General features: G+C 49.7%; 1 protein-coding gene across 2 annotated transcripts in view; it reads left to right on the forward strand.

The window, feature by feature from the left end:
- Nucleotides 1-6,100, forward strand: part of THSD4 (thrombospondin type 1 domain containing 4) — a 692,972-nt gene extending 686,872 nt beyond the window's left edge. For both annotated transcript variants that reach the window (XM_066277962.1, XM_066277963.1), the window contains one exon: nucleotides 15-6,100. In XM_066277962.1, coding sequence (XP_066134059.1) covers nucleotides 15-157 — 143 coding nt within the window. In that variant the 3' untranslated portion in view covers nucleotides 158-6,100. The remainder of the gene's footprint in view (nucleotides 1-14) is intronic.
- Nucleotides 6,101-18,886: the final 12,786 nt, after the last annotated feature.

An 18,886-nucleotide genomic window follows, 5' to 3' on the forward strand; every position in this document is an offset into this window, starting at 1 on the left:
CTCTTCTGCTGCAGATGAGAGCTGCAAGGACAGGTACTACAACTGCAACGTGGTGGTGCAGGCCCGCCTCTGCGTCTACAATTACTACAAGACTGCCTGCTGTGCTTCCTGCACTCGCGTGGCTAACAGGCACCTGGGCTTCCTGGGGAGCAGATAACACCCCCATGCCCATCCACACACAGGGCAGAGCAGCAAGTCTATAAGCACGGTGACCCGCTGGCTGCTGCCCCGCCAGGGGCTCCCTGGCCCAGGGCGCTGCCAGACAACTTGGTCAGCAGCCAGCCTTCGGGAAAGAGGACACGGGCTGCCCAGGAGCAGAACTTTGGCTTTGAGCAGCACCGTAAACTGTTGACCCCTCCTTGCGAAGCCTGGCTCCCACAAACGGTGCTCTCTGACAACCAGGCAGCAGGGAGTGTAGGCAGCTCGCAGTCAGCCTCCAGGGGCACTTTCTACATCAGCCATGGCCCCGAGTGGGCGCTGCCCCTTCCTGCACTACTGGCCTTTCCAATGCCAGCAGCTCCAGGGGCGTCTGAGGAAGCGGCATCCCAAATCCAGGGCCCCGCAAAGCCTCACTGCTGCTGCCTGCCTCCCTATTACTTCCGCCTGGCTGTGCCTATTCGCATTCTCAAAAACATGAGGCTGTTTTCCTGCCTTATGACACAAATATCTCATGTCAGTGTAGTGCTTTATTGTTTCACAGGTGTATTCACAAGTATTAACTTGTTAGTGGCTCCCAACACCCCAGCAGGTAGGTGGGGAATGAATCATTGTCCCCGTTTTACTGTCAAAGAGACTGAGACTCGTTGACCAGCCAGGTATATTCACCTGCTCACTGACAGAGCTGTGTCCCAGCCCCAGTCAGCTGACCACAAAACTCTCACCCCAGGCCTGTCCACAAGTCTTAGTTCTGCAGGATGCGACTTCATTCCAGACCAAGAGACTGAGAAGTGTTCCAATTAGCAAACAGGGAGCCCAGGTCTTTGAATTCTTCCCTCCAGCCAAAGGTCAAGCTTTATCCAGGCTGTTTCCACATATCCCTTCCCCCACAAAGTCACAGACCCCAGTCACTGCAGATTAACCTCATCTTTACAGGAAATGTCCCATGAGATCAAAAAGCCATTGGGTATAAAGATGACTGCCTGAAATTCTGATTGCATTCCCCAGTGACATGTTTTCTGCTGGAACCACAAGTCAGGGTCCCTTCGGGCATGGGGACGTCCCTGTCCTTGGGCAGATCTCCAGAGCCGCGTGCTCCAGCCCCTTCCTCTGCCAGCCCTCCTGGGCTGTTCGCCACACACCGCCCCATGGAAAGTCTAACCACCCTTCCCAGCAAAAGCCTTATGTTTATATTAGAGTCTCCCTTTGGTCTTTCTGGTTTGATTCATGGATTTCTCTCTGTGACTTCAAATCCATCCCTTCCACACACCCCGCCTTGACTCACAACCCATGTTGCCCCTCCTCCCAAACATGAGCACTAAGAGCTGCATCAGGAAAGCCCATCTAGGAGGAAGGGCTGGGAACTCCATGACCTGTTGCAGCCGCAGGGTAATCCCTGACTCACTTCATCTGACTCAACGGTCAGTCCGAGAGGCCAGAAAGGGGGTGGCAAGCACAGCACCTCTTACGGGCTGAACTATTTGAAAAGCCCATTAAGAAGAAGAAAAAAGATATATGTATAATTTTTTCCCCTTCATCCATGAGGAAAAATATCAGGCTAAACAAATTATGAGTTTATAGAAAATTTATCTGATTTACTACCATGGTCCTGGGCATGTTTCCCTTTCTTTTCTTTTTTGAACTTTATTTTCATTTATTTTAGCAAGAGAGGAGAGGAGAGAGAGACAGGAACATTGATCTGCTCCTCTATGTGCCCTGACTGGGGATTGAACCCACAACTTTTGCTTATCCGGATGACACTCGCACCATCCTAGCTATCTGGCCAGGGCTGACTCGGTTCTTTTTAAAAGCAAGCCTTAGCAATTGCATTTCTTCCATGAGCCCTTTAAGCCAGAACCCTGCTGGTTAGATGGTCGTGTGCAGCTTCTGGGAGTGGCATCAACAGCTGGGTGGGGTTCACTGCTAGGTTCCCGCTGCCTTGAACAGTCAAGAGTTCTCTTTGGCCTTCCCCCGGCCGTCCTCCCCCGGAGCACCCATTGGCTACTTCCCACCAGCATCCCTCTCTCCTCATTCTTAGGGGGCTGGTGCAGAGAAGCAGGTGGGAAGAGGCTCAGTCCCTATGCCCACCAGGCTTATCGGTGGTTCCATCCAGTGCCCACCCTCTTCCTCTCACCGCTGACCTCTGCTTCTGGTCACAGGGGAAGTTGTCCCTTGATGCAGCTGCTCTGAGATGCTGCCAAACAAGCCAGTCACTTGAAGGGGTCCCTTGAAGGGGCTGTCTTTACGTGCTGGCCAGCAGGGCAGGGTCAATGGGGGGTGGGGCAGAGCAGGAAGGCTGCTTTCAGCTCCGAGTAAGGGAAAACCTCGTAGCCAGCCAAGCCCCTGGACAGAGAGTGTGGCCACCACCCACCAGTGCATGCTACATCCTAAATGGGATTTCTCCATCCTGTGGGAGGTGAGTGCCCCGGGGCCCTCCCCCCGAATTCTCATGGTGGGCTGATCACTGATGGCTTTGTGTCTTTGACATCTGACAGTGTTTGCTGCTCCCGGCTGTTACCCAACAGTTCTCTGAAAGCACAGTGACCTCCTGTGAGAACACCCTCCTGCCAGTTGTGGAATGGGATGGGGGTGGGTGAGGCGGGGCGTATCTAACTAGGGGGCTTCTTTCTCTTCCAACAAATAGTTGAGTGATTCTTGGAATTCATTTATCTCAGGAAAGGTGATAGATTACTAGAGCAGGGGTTTTTATCTACTTATTTGTCTTAGAAATCCAATTTTTTACTAATCTCTCAGCCTCTAATGTCAGCATCTAACCTTTGTTCTTAGCACATCACATCCTAGAAGTCCTTTGTTTTCTCCAGTGACATTCCTGGGTAGGGTCTAAGGAAAGCTCACCTTCTGATGGCTCCCTCCCTCCCTGCGAACACGCTCACCCTCCTTTTCCTGCGCTCCACTCCCTCATCTCACCCTCCACTGTCACCTGCCACCCCTTCTCAGTCCTCTCCACCTTCTTCTATCTGGCTACAACGAAAAATTGAAATTGATGTTGATACCGCTTTTTTTTTCTCTCTCTGTGTACTGAATTGCCATACTCCCTGCCCTAGATTTTAAAATTGGGTGGATTTTAATGTTGCATGTTTGTCTCACAAACGTCAACAAAGCGCCAAACAGAAATAGTTTGCCTTTTTGCTCTTACTTAGCTGGAAAGGGAAACCGTGCTCTGACAGCTGGAGCAGAGGCTCCCCAAGGCCATTGGCATTTCCCGTTCCCATATGGACTTGCCTTTCTTCCCACAGAAAATGAGCAGAAAAATAAGCCACACAGAAAGCTTAAAAGAAGGCCCACTGCTAGAGTGAGTCTCTCAGTCCATTCATTTAAAGGCGGGGTTGGTGCCTCTGGACCAGCTAGTGGGGAGCCGAGGGGAGCCTGTCTCCACCTGGGGGACCTACTGTGACTGTAGCTCCTGGACTGTTCCGGTGGTCCCTTTGCCTTACTTCTCTAGTCCAGGATTCTTTTAGTGTTCCTTTTCTGTCCCCTAGAGTAGGTATCACTCACGTATTCTCAAAGTGTTTAGCATTCAGCATTCTTTTTCCTTTAGCTTTACAGAACGGATGAAAATGGAAAACACAAGCTTCATTTATTTTCATCAAGCTGTGTGGCAGAGAGAGGTATCCAGATATTGCTAACAGTACTCCTGCCTTTCTAAACCAATGTTGTTGTTGTTTTTAATACAGCCATTATAGAGTTTAAATATCAGTTTTCTAATGTGGAAGGAGACACAATATACATGGTAAAAAGAAACAGGGATTACCTTAAAACAGGATTGATAACCTAAAGGAACCTATGTCCCATTCCGCAGGTGTGGGCCAATGTTCGGCCCTTGACGTAGAAACCTCTGTAATACGGCTGATGTGGAGAAGTTATGCCTTCCTGATGACACTTGTAGATGAAATGATTGGAGGGCTAACAACTTGGGTAGCAGGTTCTGGATCCAGAAATATCTGGGAGATTATTTGCCTAGGAGCAACACAAAGTCCTATCTTTGGGTTAAAAAAAAATGCAAGCACAAGGTGAAGGAGACGTAAGGGTTTCAATTGACTAAGCTCAGTGTGCATCGGGACCATGGGACGGAACCACAGGAGAAGAAAGCAGAGACATTTAAGCAACATAGGAGAAAGCACTGGTGAGAGTTACCCCGCATTGTGCTTATGGCTGCAGGAGACCTTGGGAAAAGCATGATGGTGTGCAGCAGTCAGATGCACATCCCTGTCCCAAAGCCTGATGAGGGATGCAGGCAATCAGAAGCAGGGGAGGTCTTATGAGAATGTTTAGCCTGGATAAGAAGAGACGCTGGGATAGCTATCCTAGAATCAGGAGAGAAACGCTACAGGGACTCAGGTGTTAACCTTGCAGAACCAACTTTCTGCAAGTTGGAGCATTTAGAAGGGAGAGGCCTCTGGTCTACGGTGACTGACCCATCAGAGGGAGTCTCAGAGGAGGCTGAATGGTCTCCTGGAGATGGGAGTCAAGTGTCCAGCTGGGGCCACATGGCTTTTAAGGTCCTGACCAAGTCTGGGTGTGGGTGGCCGTAGAAGTAGGAGAACCTTAGCTGACTGGCCAGGTCTAGGGTGGTGCCTGTGGGCACATGTACCTCCCACTTCTGTGTCTGCTGTTGTGAACCCAATGTGGGACCCTCCACAAAACTCAGTGTGGCCAGGAGGGAGCTACCAGCACTTTGGTGAGGTTCAAACTGGTCAAACTGGTCCTGCTTCATAGATGAGTAACCAAACACCCTGATGGCTAGTTGCCTGCCCGGGGTCACTCACCTGGACTCAGCTAGACAAGGACCCTCTCATACCACCTTGCTTTCTGCACCTATGCTGGAGCAAAGCAGTTCTCTCCCCCTGAACCATCCCACAGTCCTGGTTCTGTGCCATGATTACAGTGGGACCCTTTCACCATGCTGAGGACAGTTGGGAACGTCTCAGCATCTTCTGGACACTGAGCCCTTGGCCTCAGTGAGAGGAAAGCCAATCTGTTACATAAGCATCCACCTGCCTTGACCCCCAGACCCCCACCACTCAGTTCAACAGAAGGATATACTTTGTTATAACTTATTATTTGTTCTTTGTAAATACAAGATGTTTATAGGAAATGTGTATTCTGAACTCTGTTGGCAGAAGGAGTCACTACACCAAAATAGTTCTATTATTTAGAATATGTTAATTTTAAAGGGACCTAATAGGTATTTATTGACATATGCAATCCACATTTGTGTAAAAATCATTTGATCCTACTAACCCAGCTTCCTGGAAATTGCTGCATGATGTCTTATCCTAAGTCCACAGTTACAATTTAATATACTGATTAGTCACTCTCCTTGGGTTTGAAGATCGAATATAAGTTACAGTATTCTGCTTTTCGACTTGCTCAGGGTCTTTTGTCCCTGGCATTGTACCTGAAACAGGTCTGTCTAGAGTGCCCCTATCCATCCTAAATATTGTATTTACTCATATAATCTGCCCTCTTAATCCCCAAACATGTGAAGAAGGAACCACATGGGCCTTTTCCATCTCTTCTCTGTCTGGTCTCCTTCACTAGAGCTGCCAGCAGTGAGTTGCAGGAGGCTTGGTAGAGCCATGGAGGAGGCAGAGTCTCCATGCAGGGTAGAGGGTGCACGCAGGGGCATTTACTCATTCATCTGACCATGCATCCAGGGTCCCCACCGGGAACCAAGGGGTGGGGGCTCTGGCTGTCCTGTCAGCCAGCTGCATGGTCAGGAGCAAGGAGCCCGCTGACCCTTCACATCGACTTCATGTTCCCCTTGTGGTGGTAAGTGATAGTCAGAGAAAGTGGAGGGTGGAAAGGGAATTGTATGAGTAAATGCAGTCTGTCTTCTCTTCAGCAAAGTGACAACTATTTTTGTGTATGACTAATTTATTCTTTATTATTGTAAAAAAAATACAATAAACTCTAGTGAAAAGATCAAGCTTTGTTAACACATTTGTGATTTCTTGGGCCTTGTTCCATTTCCAGTCATGTTGCTTCCAACAGCCTCCTCTAGAGAAGAACCGAGCCCCTTAGGGTGGGCTGGCTTTTCAGGTTGGACTCTGGGCACACTGTGGGTGGCTGGGCCTTAGAGCACAGAGACCACCCCAGGTGCAGAGGGTGGCCGCCTGTGGATTTATGCACATCCTCAACCTGGGCTGCAAAAGAGATTCACTTGAGCTGAAGGACACACATTCAGGAGTGTGGGCAACCCCAAGGTTGCCCTTTCCCAGGGATTTATTTATTTATTTATTTTTATTTTTTAAGAGGAGAGCAGATAGACTCGTACATGCACCTGGACTGGGGTCCACCCAGCAACCCCAGTCTGAGGCCGATACTCTAATCAACTAAGCTATTTTTAGTGCCCGAGGCTGACGCTCAGACCAACAGAGCTACCTCAGCACCTGGGGTCAATGCTCAAACCAATTAAGCCACTGGCTATGGGAGGGGAAGAAGGAGAAAAGGTGGAGAGGGAAGGGGAGAGAAGCAGATGGTCACTTCTCCTGTGTGCCCTGACCAGGAATCTAACCTGGACATCCATATGCCAGGCCAATGTTCTATCCACTGACCCAGCTAGCCAAGACCAACAGGTATTTCTTTAAACCTCCTCCAGGCAGGAGGGCAAGTGGGCCCCACGGTACTGATTCAGTGTGGCTCCATCTCTCAGCTTGACTAAAACTTCTTCCAACTCCCCTTGGGCTGACTTTGCCTTGGTCTTAAGTTTAGCAGTGTCTTTAACAAGATCTTTCAGGTGCTCTTGGTGCACAGTAAAAGTGGAATAGGGCTTAGGTTCATGGCAGACCTGGGAAGTTGGGTTATCCCCTTCAATGAGTAAGGACATCGAGAGGCAGAAGGTTAGTCCAGCTATCACCTGATGGTTCCAGGCTGCAACAGTGAGCTTCCCTCACCCCCCCCCCAACATGGCCTGTATCCCCCTCCATCTTTATCTCCCCAGGATCTGGTATGCTCTTGGCCCAAGAATACATCAGTTCTTGCCTCTTGCTCCACATCTGTTTCTATCAATGGACAGCTGCATGAGGACTGGATGGGGTGCTGAGCCACTGATGAGACGTCCAGTGCTGTTTAGTTGACCCAAGCTGAGTCTGACTGCTCTCATCACAGGCTGCATTTGAAGATGCACAAGCACCACCCAGAGGGAGGCCACATGCCCCCTCTGTTCTCAGGACCAGACCTCAGCTAGAGCCTTTGGTCTCCAGTTCAAGGGACCACACACCATTCAGGTGGATGGAGCTCCAGGAAAGAGCCCCAACAATGGTGACCAGGATGGTGGCAAGGTTGGGGAATGGGTCTGCAGGGGAAACTATCTTCATCCATCTTCAGACATCTCAAGAGCTATCAAGGACAGAGGACAAGCACCTGCAAAATCACAGCAGCTCAGCAAAGAGAAGGCCCAGGGAGTCGAACTGGGTTCAAAGTCAGACACTCCCACAGGGGAGGGCCCTCACAGAGGCAGCAGGTGTTTCCAGAGACAGTGAGATCCTCAAAAAACAGGTGACCAGAAACATTTTGGCAGAGGGAAAGCATGAACGTGAAGTGTATCTAAGGTGACACAGTGAAATCCATGCAAATCTTCTTGGGGGTGATGATGGGCATTTGGTCAAGCAGGAGGGTATGCCTGCTGCAGTATTTAGGGACAAGGATCACGATCTCTGCCACTTACTCTCACATGGGTCAGTAAAATTGCATGTGTGTGGACAGACAGTGCATGCAACTGAGGTAAATGCACTGTGGTAAACAGAGAAAGGGCATGTGTGTTCATTATACTAGTCTTTACTTCTCTGCGGTTTGAAATTTTCTAAAATAAAAAGTTGGGTAGGTCAAGTACAAAAAAAGGATTGGGATTAGGCGAACTAATGCTTTTTGCAGACCTGGGCTGCTCACCACACACCTGTGCTCGCTAAGGGGCAGTGATCAGACATCTCTGCTTCTCTACCCCACTGGGCCCTGTGCACCTGTGCATCGAGCACCCGGACACATGGACACCTCCCACAGAGGTGAGAACGGCATCTGCATGGCCAGCTTGTGCCCCGTGGGCTCCTTGGCATCAGTGATTGAGTGCCCACTGCGTGCCAGGCATCCTGTAGTTTGTTTTTTACATGATTTAGTTTCATCTTCACAACTCTTAAGAAATAAGCACTTCACTTTGTGGCCATTTGATGAATAATTCAGGATTCAAAGAGAATAAGTCACTTGGCCAAGGACACAACTGATACGTGGTAGAGTCTGCCTTGGATCGTTGTATAATGAAATGACTGAAACTTTTTGTAAGTAATGTTGAGGAACCTCCCCCCCCCTCCCCCAGATATGCTAGTCTTCAGTTGTGGAGGGTGGAGACCAGGCACTGGTCTCCTGGAATTAACAGGTAATCCTGGGGCTGAGAACCACTGGGAAGGGCGTGGAACTCCCCTGGGTCTTATTAAGCTTCAGTTTCTGGCTCAGGGACTCTGGGACGTGGCCCAAGATTGTGCAGGTCTTCAGATGCTTTGAAAATGAGACACTTATATTAATCCTTTAACTCTTAGAGTAGTGAGTTTTTTTCATGCTTGCTGACCCCCAGGAGTGAGTTTTTTTTTCCAAAAAGTAAAATTAGTTCCAGTTACAGTTTTATTAACTTAAAATCATGTTTGTTTGATAACCAACTTATGGAAACAAGAAGAACATACATTTGCCTTTTTTTAATGTTGCCTTATACATTTTTAAAATAAATCGATGGGAGGCATGAGGATATACATGAACATTTGAACGGGTTAAGAAAGTTGCTGGTCTGCCTGACCAAGTGGTGGCACAGTGGACAGAGCATTGACCTGGGGCTCTGAGAACTCAGGTTTGAAACTCCAGAGTCTCCAACTTGAACCCAAAGGTCACTGGCTTCAAGTCCAAAGGTTGCTGGTTTGAAGTCCGAGGTCGCTGGCTTGAGCCCAAGGTTGTTGGCTTGATCAAGGGGTCACTGGCTCATCTGGAGCCCTTTGGTCAAGGCACATGTGAGAAAGCAATCAATGAACAACTAAGATGCTGCAATGACGAGTTGGTGTTTTTCATAGCTCTTATTTCCTGTCTGTCTGTCCCTCTCTCCTTTCTCTCTTTCTTTGCCGGCTCTCTTATTTTTACTGGAAAGTTGAGTGAACAGCTGCCGAGGGTATTTATTAGACAGTTTTCAGTTAGGTTGTGATTCTTCTACTTAATCTACCAGTTTATCCCTTCAGTCAGTGAAGCTGTTTGACATCTTTGTACTTATGTCACTCGTGGTTTAACTTTTTAACCAGATAATCTGTGTCTCATTTGGGCATTCATCTGGCCACACTTGAGAGAAAATGTGACTACACTGACTGAGAGGTTTGTTTTTCTTTTATAATGAGAAGGAGGGAGCAGTCGCTGGCACCGTGCAGCAGCACAGCAGTCTCAGGGCCGGCTGCTCTGTGGTTCTCCTGACCTCTTCCTCATGGAGGCAAGACAGCTTCTCCTGCTCCAGCTCTGACATCCATCTTCGGGCGGGAAGGAGGAAGAGCAGCTGCAGCTGCATTTGTCTCCATTTACTAAGAAAGCAAGAACCCCTTCCCCTGGCAAACAAACTCCCGCGTACAGCTCACTGGCCAAAATGGGTTCTGTGGCCATCTCACGATTAGTTTGGATCAGTCAGGCTCTGTCACCAGGTGCTGGACTCGCAGCTGCACGGGGTGGGCACAGTGGACGAGAGAACCAGTGGTGCACCTTGGGGAGCACAGACTTCTAGCTAGGAGCAACGGAAGTGCCAACATGCACTGTTGCCTCCTCTGTGGCTGACCTTTGGGCAGCGGCTCCTTAAATAGCTTTAGGTTGTACCTCTCCTCTAACTCAACAAATATTCACCGAGCACACACCATGTGCCAAGCCAGTTTGGGGCACTGGGATACATAAATCCAGTCAACTTTACAAAATACTGGCAACCTAAAACCTTTGCAGATAAGGAGACCCCTCCCGCCACCAAAGGGGTGAGCCAGAGTGGACACAGCCAGGCTTCTGAAAGGAACGGCAAGGGAACCGATGTCTGACCTGCCTCCGTTTTCTGACAGCTGGGGTGGACGGCGCTCTGCAGGTTTTATTTCCCACCCGGCAGGCAGGAAGCTCACACCATACGCCTTTCCTGGGCAGCACCCCAACATTGTTTATACTCTGGGTACTCTCCTCGCCCCTTTTTCTAGCTGGGAGGCCCGGTCTCAGCCAGAGTGGAAACTCACCTGTGCTCACACACTCGTAAGTGGCTGAGTCTGTCTGGTTTTAAAGCTTGCATCTGTTCTTCTTCCCTGCTCTGACTCTCCAAAAGAATAAATCCACATTCAAAGCAGAAGTCCCTTTAAAACTAAATGTGGCCCTGGCCAGTTGGCTCAGTGGTAGAGCGTCGGCCTGGCGTGCGGGAGTCCCGGGTTTGATTCCCGGCCGGGGCACACAGGAGAGGCACCCATCTGCTTCTCCACTCCTCCCCCTCTCCTTCCTCTCTGTCTCTCTCTTCTCCTCCCGCAGCTGAGGCTCCATTGGAGCAAAGATGGCCCAGGTACTAAGGATGGCTCTGTGGCCTCTGCCTCAGGCGCTAGAATGGCTCTGGATGCAACAGAGCGACGCCCCAGAGGGGCAGAGCATCATCCCCTGGTGGGCATGCTGGGTGGATCCCGGTCGGGCGCATGCAGGAGTCTGACTGCCTCCCCGTTTCCAGCTTCAAAAAAATGAGAAAAAAAACAAAACTAAACATAAGCCAGCATTTTCTCCCCTAGCAGGTGCCGTCCCTCACAATACCGTGGCTTCTTAGCAAAGATTCTCTGGCTTTAGATGGGGTTCCCAAAGACAATGGGTGTAATGTCACCCATTGACCGAGGCCAGGCAGGTCCACACTGGATTCAAGCAGAGGGTAGAGGAACTGTGGAGCCAGAAAGGATTGAGCCATTCCATTTAATAGAGTCTCACAATGGTGGACAAGCACACAGGCAGGGGAAACCGCCTCTCGGGCAAACAAACAGCAAGAATGGCCCCTCACAGTGGTGGGCCGGCAATCCGCCATCTACAATTCCTCCAGTTCAGGCACCCATAGCCTTATATAGGCCACACACACGTGATGCTGCCATGTGCTCATGCACCAATCAGGCAAAGTGTTTGCAGCTGGTAAACCCGCAAGCAAGCCTAACACAGCTGCCCCACATTCCACCCCTTTAGAGTTACTCACCTCATAGGTACATTACATACATTCCAAAAATGACAATTACAAAGGTATCCTTCACAATGTCTCCCTGAGCACTCTGCCCAGGGAGTTACTGGAGGCCCACCTCCCACCTCCCCACCCCACGTGCCAACAAGGCCACCCATCATAGTTGGGGGGGCTGTACAGTCCAGGGCCAAGTCCATTGAGAGCAAAAAGTGTCTTTGGTGCAACTGGGTGAGAGCAGCTTCCCAGTGCAGGAAGGCCTCCACAGGTGCTATGCACCCCCCATTAAGGTCTCTCATAGTACTGTCCACGAGCTGTGTCCATCCATCAAGGGAGCCAGTGCCCCCCTCTGGCCACAATCCAAGAGTCAGTCCACAATAGACAGCCCAGCTGTCTGTGCAAATCACCAAGGAAAAGGTCCATTACAGGCAGCTAGTCATGCAGCTCTTTATTAACGGACCTCAGCGCCTTTCCACAGTGTGCTGTCCATTGCCACAAGCCCCATCCAAGCCCTTCAACAAGCTCACAGGGCCTGGCAGGGTCAAACACATTTAAGACCTGTGTTGCCTTACAGTTCTCTTAGCTGCTGCTGCTGTTAAAAAATAAATAAAAAGCACCTATTACCTTCTAATGCCAACACCTGCTGCACATTAGAAGGGGACCAGTGGATTGTCAATTTCCCATGGGGCCACTGGCCCCACCCATCCCTGTCAGATGGGTCTCTCACCCCTCCCCCTATTCAGAATAGGACAATGGGTCTTGGGGATCCTGTAACCTGAATGCCAGCCATTTTCCTGGCAGATGCCAGGGCTACCTGCTTCCCTCGCTTTTTCAGCAGCTGGAACCTCTGTTCTGACTTCGCCGCCAAAGCTCCAACAAGACTTTATTAGGCTTGCCATCTAATTTCTTTCTATCTTCCCCAGCCACAATCAAATCTACCCACATCTGTGTCCAGGTAACTGTCACAGGCCCCTTTCTCTTGTTAGTCTGGAGGGGGGAGGGGCAGCACGGGCAGCAGCCCTCACAGCCTTACAGTCCATCTCTGTTCTGGAGAGCACGATGCCATCCACCCCGTGTCCCACAGCCATGCCAAGCAGGCTGCCAGGGGCTCAGTGGGTTTCTGCCTGAATTGCACCCCCAACTCATCAGCTCTGCCCAGGTGTAGGGCCAGACCACAGAGTGCTCCACTACCTGAGGAGGAGGATGTGGCTGCCCCTGAGGGACTCTTTGCTGCTGGGATTTTACCTTCTTGGCAACCACCAGCTGGGCTCTGAGTCTGCAGATGGCAGTTGCAGCCTGAGCCTCTCCCTCAGAAGAGGAGGAGTCAGAAATGCCTGCTCCCACCTACTCAAGAGCCGCTCCACCGGCAGGAATGCGGCTCCATCTTCTGCACCCACTTCAGCTCCTATGGCTGCCAGCTCTTGGCCCGAAGCTGACTCTCAAGCTCCTGAACCCACAGTTGTTTCTCCAACAGCTGTCGCCACCAGTGTTCAGCTTCCAGGGCAAACTGCAACTCGCAAACCCACAATTCCTTCTCCAGAGACCTCTCCAGTTCCAGGTGCCATTAGTGTTTAACCTGCACCTCACAATGCAACTCTCAAACCTGGTCGGCCTTCCTCTCCAGTGCTGGTTCCAGTTCACACCATCGCTGGTTCTCAGCCTGCACTCTGACTTGCAATTCTCGGATCTACAGCTCTTTCTCCAGTGACTGTTCCAGCTCATGCCATTGTTGCTGCTTGGTACACAGCTCACCCTGGAGCTCTTGACCTCAGGCTGCCTCTTGCACAGAGCTCTCAGTTTCCTCTTGCAGGGCTGTAAAAAAACACCCAGCCTACGGCTCCCAAAAGGACAGCCACAGGGAACCAACCATCCGCTGGAAAACAGCGACCAGTCCTCTACCCCACTCTTCAAGGGTGTCAGCAGCTCCATACCAATCTGCTCTGAACCCTGCTCGCTGCACCAGATTTAATGCTAACAGTTGAGGCCAGGCAGGTTCACATTGGATTCGGGCAGACAGTAGAGGAACTGTGGAACCGGAAGTGTCAGGCCATATCCGTTTATTGGAGGCTCATAAAGACAGGCGCATGAATAAACAACAAAGGGAAAGAGCTAATAAATAAAGGAAAACCTGCTATTCACAGTAAGAACAAGGGAACAAGGAAAACTGCACCTCCTGACGGCAGGAGAGTGATCTGGGAGAATCTCCGCCCAGGGGAAGCACCCACAGCCTTACATAGACTATGCAGACGTGCCTCTGCCAGGTGCTCACGCACTAATCAAGCAAATGCTTGCAGCTGGTAAACCCACGAGTAAGCCTAACACAGCTGCCCCACAAGGACTCTGTTAAACAAGAATGACCCAATGCTTTCTGACTCTGCTATTTCTCTACCATCTGCCCAAATCCAATATGGACCTGTCTGGCCTTGGCCACTGGCATTACAAGCACCCACTCTGTGTGTGACACTCCCATCTGTGAACAGGAACCAGGGGACCATATAAAGTGCACAGGCTAACGGGGAGACAGACAACGAAGACATGGCAAGTAGCTCTGCGTGCTGTCAGGGGCAAGATACGTGGAAAAAACAGCAAAACTGAGAAGGTGAATGGGAAATGGTGAGATGGGATGGGGGGGCACACTACTCATGAGCCCCATCTGGCTGAGAGGGGTTGGATGGAGGAGCGTGTCAGGGCCCTACCTGGACCGGAGCCGTGCGGTGTGCCCGGAAACTGGAGAACATGGATGCAGGAGCACAGGAGGGGAGAGGAAGAGTCAGGCCACTCAGGAGCTGCGGATGGACTCTGAATCCACAGGAGGAAGAGGGGAGGCCAGTCAGGGTCTGGGCAGAGTAGGGACAGGAATCGAGTGAGGCTGGCAGCCCGACAGTGGGCTGCACCAGCATTAACTGTGCCTGCAACGCCTGTTTTCCTGGGTTATACTGTTGGAGGCAGGCTGAGAAATGCCATTTCAATGACACTGGAGATTTATGGGGGTCCTCTTAGCATAACATAATGAGAGCTGTAAAGCTTAACCATTCCATGCCTGGGAATTCGTCCTGGTGATAGAATTTAATAAAACAGTGTTTTACAGAAGTATTTTCATAACACCTTTTCATTTTGTGGTTTTTTGCTTTTGTTGTTGTTGTTGTTGTTTTTTGTTTTTTTGTATTTTTCTGAAGCTGGAAACAGGGAGGCAGTCAGACAGACTCCCGCATGTGCCCAACCAGGATCCACCTGGCACGCCCACCAGGGGCGTCACTCTGTCGTGACCAGAGCCACTCTAGCCCCTGGGGCAGAGACCAAGGAGCCATCCCCAGCGCCTGGGCCAGCTTTAGCTCCAATGGAGCCTTGGCTGCGGAAGGGGAAGAGAGAGACAGAGAGGAAGGAGGGGGAGGGGTGGAGAAGCAGATAGGCGCTTCTCCTGTGTGCCCTAGCCGGGAATTGAACCCGGGACTTCCACACGCCAGGCCGATGCTCTACCACTGAGCCAACCGGCCAGGGCTCATTTTGTGTTTTAACGTTAATAATAACCTTGTTACCAAAGGCATGAGTATATATGCTCCATTTTCTAGTTGACTGCCTTATGGCTCAATACCACCATCGGCTCCAACACTGGGACCAGGTTGTATTACTTTGTCATGAGCTGAGCTACCTTGAGGAGAATGGAGTTTAATTTCGTATTGAAAGATGTATTCCTACCAAGCAAAGGCCAAATTATGTCACAGGCCTGCTGTCTGAGGTGAGAATCTTCAGTAGAGGGGGCAGAAAAGAGTGGTGAGTTACTGGTCATTACATCCCAAAGTCAGAGGCACTGGCACCGTTCCATTAGTCTCTGTATCCATGTTGGGAGTCTATAATGCCAGTGACCGAGGCCAGGCAGGTTCACACTGGATTTGGGAGATGGTAGAGGAACTGCAGAGCCAGAAAGCGTTGGGCCATTCCTGTTTATTGGAGGCTCACAGAGACAGGCTAGGGGATAAGCAAAAGAAAGCTGCTTTTTGCCGTGGAGGGCTAGGGATCAGGAACATTGCCCCTTAGGGTGGTGGCCGAGGGAATCCTGGAACCTCACCTCTCGGTGGTGGGAGAGTGATCTGGGAGAATTACCCTGGGGGGAAAGCACTCATAGCTTTTCATAGAAACACACATGTGACTTTCTGCCATGTGCTCATGCACTAATCATGCAAAGTGCTTGAAACAGGGAAACCAGCAAGCAAGCCTAACACAGCTATTTTCCTCACAGAGTGGCAATCGAGTTTCAGCAAAACATCTACCTCAGCCCTGGCCGGTTGGCTCAGTGGTAGAGCGTCAGCCTGGCGTTCAGGGGTCTCGGGTTTGATTCCCGGCCAGGGCACACAGGAGAAGCGCCCATCTGCTTCTCCACCCCTCCCCCTCTCCTTCCTCTCTGTCTCTCTCTTCCCCTCCCCCAGCAAGGCTCCATTGGAGCAAGGATGGCCCCGGGCGCTGGGGATGGCTCCTTGGCCTCTGCCCCAGGCGCTAGAGTGGCTCTGGTCGCGACAGGGCGACGCCCCGGAGGGGTAGAGCATCGCCCCTAGTGGGCAGAGCGTCGCCCCCTGGTGGGTGTGCCGGGTGGATCCCGGTCGGGCACATGCGGGAGTCTGTCTGACTGTCTCTCCCCGTTTCCAACTTCAGAAAAATGCACACACACACAAAAAAAAATCTACCTCATCAATGTTATTGCCTTTTTTTTTTTTTTTTTTCATTTTTCTGAAGCTGGAAACAGGGAGAGACAGTCAGACAGACTCCCGCATGCGCCTGACCGGGATCCACCCGGCACGCCCACCAGGGGCGAGGCTCTGCCCACCAGGGGGCGATGCTCTGCTCATCCTGGGCATCGCCATGTTGCAACCAGAGCCACTCTAGCACCTGAGGCAGAGGCCACAGAGCCATCCCCAGCGCCCGGGCCATCTTTGCTCCAATGGAGCCTTGGCTGTGGGAGGGGAAGTGAGAGACAGAGAGGAAAGCGCGGCGGAGGGGTGGAGAAGCAAATGGGCGCCTCTCCTGTGTGCCCTGACCCGGGTCCTCCGCACACTAGGCCGATGCTCTACCGCTGAGCCAACCGGCCAGGGCAATGTTATTGCTTTTAACGTTGTTTTGTTTTTGTGGGTTTTTTTTTTTTTTTCATTTTTTAAGACTACTTGGCCCTGGCCGGTTGGCTCAGTGGTAGAGCATCGGCCTGGCATGCGAGGGACCCGGGTTCGATTCCCGGCCAGGGCACATAGGAGAAGCGCCCATTTGCTTCTCCACCCCCCCCCTCCTTCCTCTCTGTCTCTCTCTTCCTCTCCTGCAGCCAAGGCTCCATTGGAGCAAAGATGGCCCGGGCACTGGGGATGGCTCCTTGGCCTCTGCCCCAGGCACTAGAGTGGCTCTGGTCGCAACAGAGCAGCCCCCCAGAGGGGCAGAGCATTGCCCCCTGGTGGGCAGAGCGTAGCCCCTGGTGGGCGTGCCAGGTGGATCCCGGTCGGGCGCATGCGGGAGTCTGTTTGTCTCTTCCCGTTTCCACCTTCAGAAAAAAAAAAAAAGACTACTTATTCATTTTAGAGAAGAGAGAGAGAGAAAGAGAAGGAAAAGAAGAATGGGGGAGTGGAGAGGAGCAGGACAACTCCCATATGTGCCTTGACCAGGCAAGCCCAGGGTTTTGAACTGGTGATCTCAGCATTCCAGGTTGATGCTTTATCCACTGCACCACTACAGGTCAGGCAATGTTGTTTTGAAACAGTGTTTTCACTTAATCTAGTAGATGGGCTCAAAGGCGAAGATGCCACCGCAGGTTAGACAGTGGGTCTCATTGCTTAATTGCATAAACTCCTCCAGTTGGTAGAAAATACAAAACTGCATTAAACCCTGGGTAAATTTACAAAGATTTGTCATTAAAAGAGTTTCAGTTATCTGCCTGAAGTTGTAAGTACTAATGACATTGTTTTTCCTTTCTTGTATTTGAAACAAACAACACAAAAACAATCCCCAAATCTCTTGTGCTAGATTTTGGAGAGTGAAAAGTGAAACATTCCTTAGAACATGAAAAGCTTTTCTCATGGAGTAACAGCATCATCTTGTGGCTTTTATGGATATTGCAAGTAGATCAAGCTCTAATTTTGTACCTCAATACAATTATGGGGTTAGATCTGGGAGAGAACCTGCGAGGATCTCTCATGTGGTTCCCCATCTTCACACAGGGAAAGTTTACTAGCTTCACTATTTCATCACTGTAACCACCCAGAGAAGTTAAGATACTCACGCAAGGTCACACAGCTAACAAGTAGAGTGTCTTAGCTGAGGCTCCTGCAATTTTCTTGTCACTTTTTAGGAAGAGGAAATCTTTCTTCAAACAAAGTCATACCAATTATAATAACATGCTATTTAGTTTCCAAGTATTTGAGTGTTTTTCAGTTTTTCTGTTGTGGTTGATTTCTAGTTTAATGCCATTGTGATCAGAGAAAGTGCTCAATATGATTTCAATCTTCTTAAATTTGTTGAGACCACTTTTGTGCCCTAACATGTGGTCTATTCTAGAGAATGTACCATGAGCGCTTGAAAAGAATGTATATTCTGCTGTTTTAGGGTGAAAGGTTCTGAAGATATCTATTAAATTGAGTTGATCTAATATGTCCTTTAAGTCTGCTGTTTCTTTGTTAATTTTCTTTCTTGAGGATCTATCTAATAATGTTAATGGGGTATTGAAATCCCCTACTATTATAGTATTGCTGTTGATCTTGCCCTTTAAATCCATCAAAGTCTGCTTTATATATTTAGGTGCTGCTATATTAGGCGCGTAGATATTTATAACGGTTATATTTTCCTTTTGGATTGCTCCCTTTATCATTATGTAGTGACCTTCTTTATCTCTAACTATAGTCTTTGTTTTAAAGTCCATTTTGTCTGATATAAGTATTGCTACCCCAGCTTTTTTTTCATTTCCATTTGCGTGAAATATTTTTTTTCCATCCTTTTATCTTCAGTCTGTGTGCATCTTTTGATTTAAGGTGTGTCTCTTGTAGACAGCATATGTATGGGTCCTGATTTCTTATCCACGCAGCTACCCTATGTCTTTTGATCAGATCATTTAATCCATTTACATTTAAGGTTATTATTGATATGTAATTGTTTATTGCCATTTTATTCTTTATTTTTTTTTATAAATAAATTTTTATTTTAATGGGGTGACATCAATAAATCAGGGTACATACATTCAAAGAAAACATTTCAGGTTATCTTGTCATTTAGTTCTGTTGCATACCCATCACCCGAAGAGAGATCATCCTCCGCCACCCTCTATCCAGTTCTCTCTGTACCACTCCCCCTCCCCCTCTCCCTCCTTCCCTCCCCCCATCCCCTGTAACCACCACACTCCTGTCCATGCCTCTTAGTCTCGCTTTTATGTCCCACCAATGTATGGAATCCTGCAGTTCCTGTTTTTTTCTGATTCGCTTATTTCACCCCGCACAATGCTGCCAAGACTCCACCATTCCGCTGTAAGTGATCCAATGTTATCATTTCTCCTAGCTGAATAGTATA

The sequence above is a fragment of the Saccopteryx bilineata genome, chromosome 4 (assembly GCF_036850765.1).
Source record: "Saccopteryx bilineata isolate mSacBil1 chromosome 4, mSacBil1_pri_phased_curated, whole genome shotgun sequence".
Lineage (NCBI taxonomy): Eukaryota > Metazoa > Chordata > Mammalia > Chiroptera > Emballonuridae > Saccopteryx > Saccopteryx bilineata.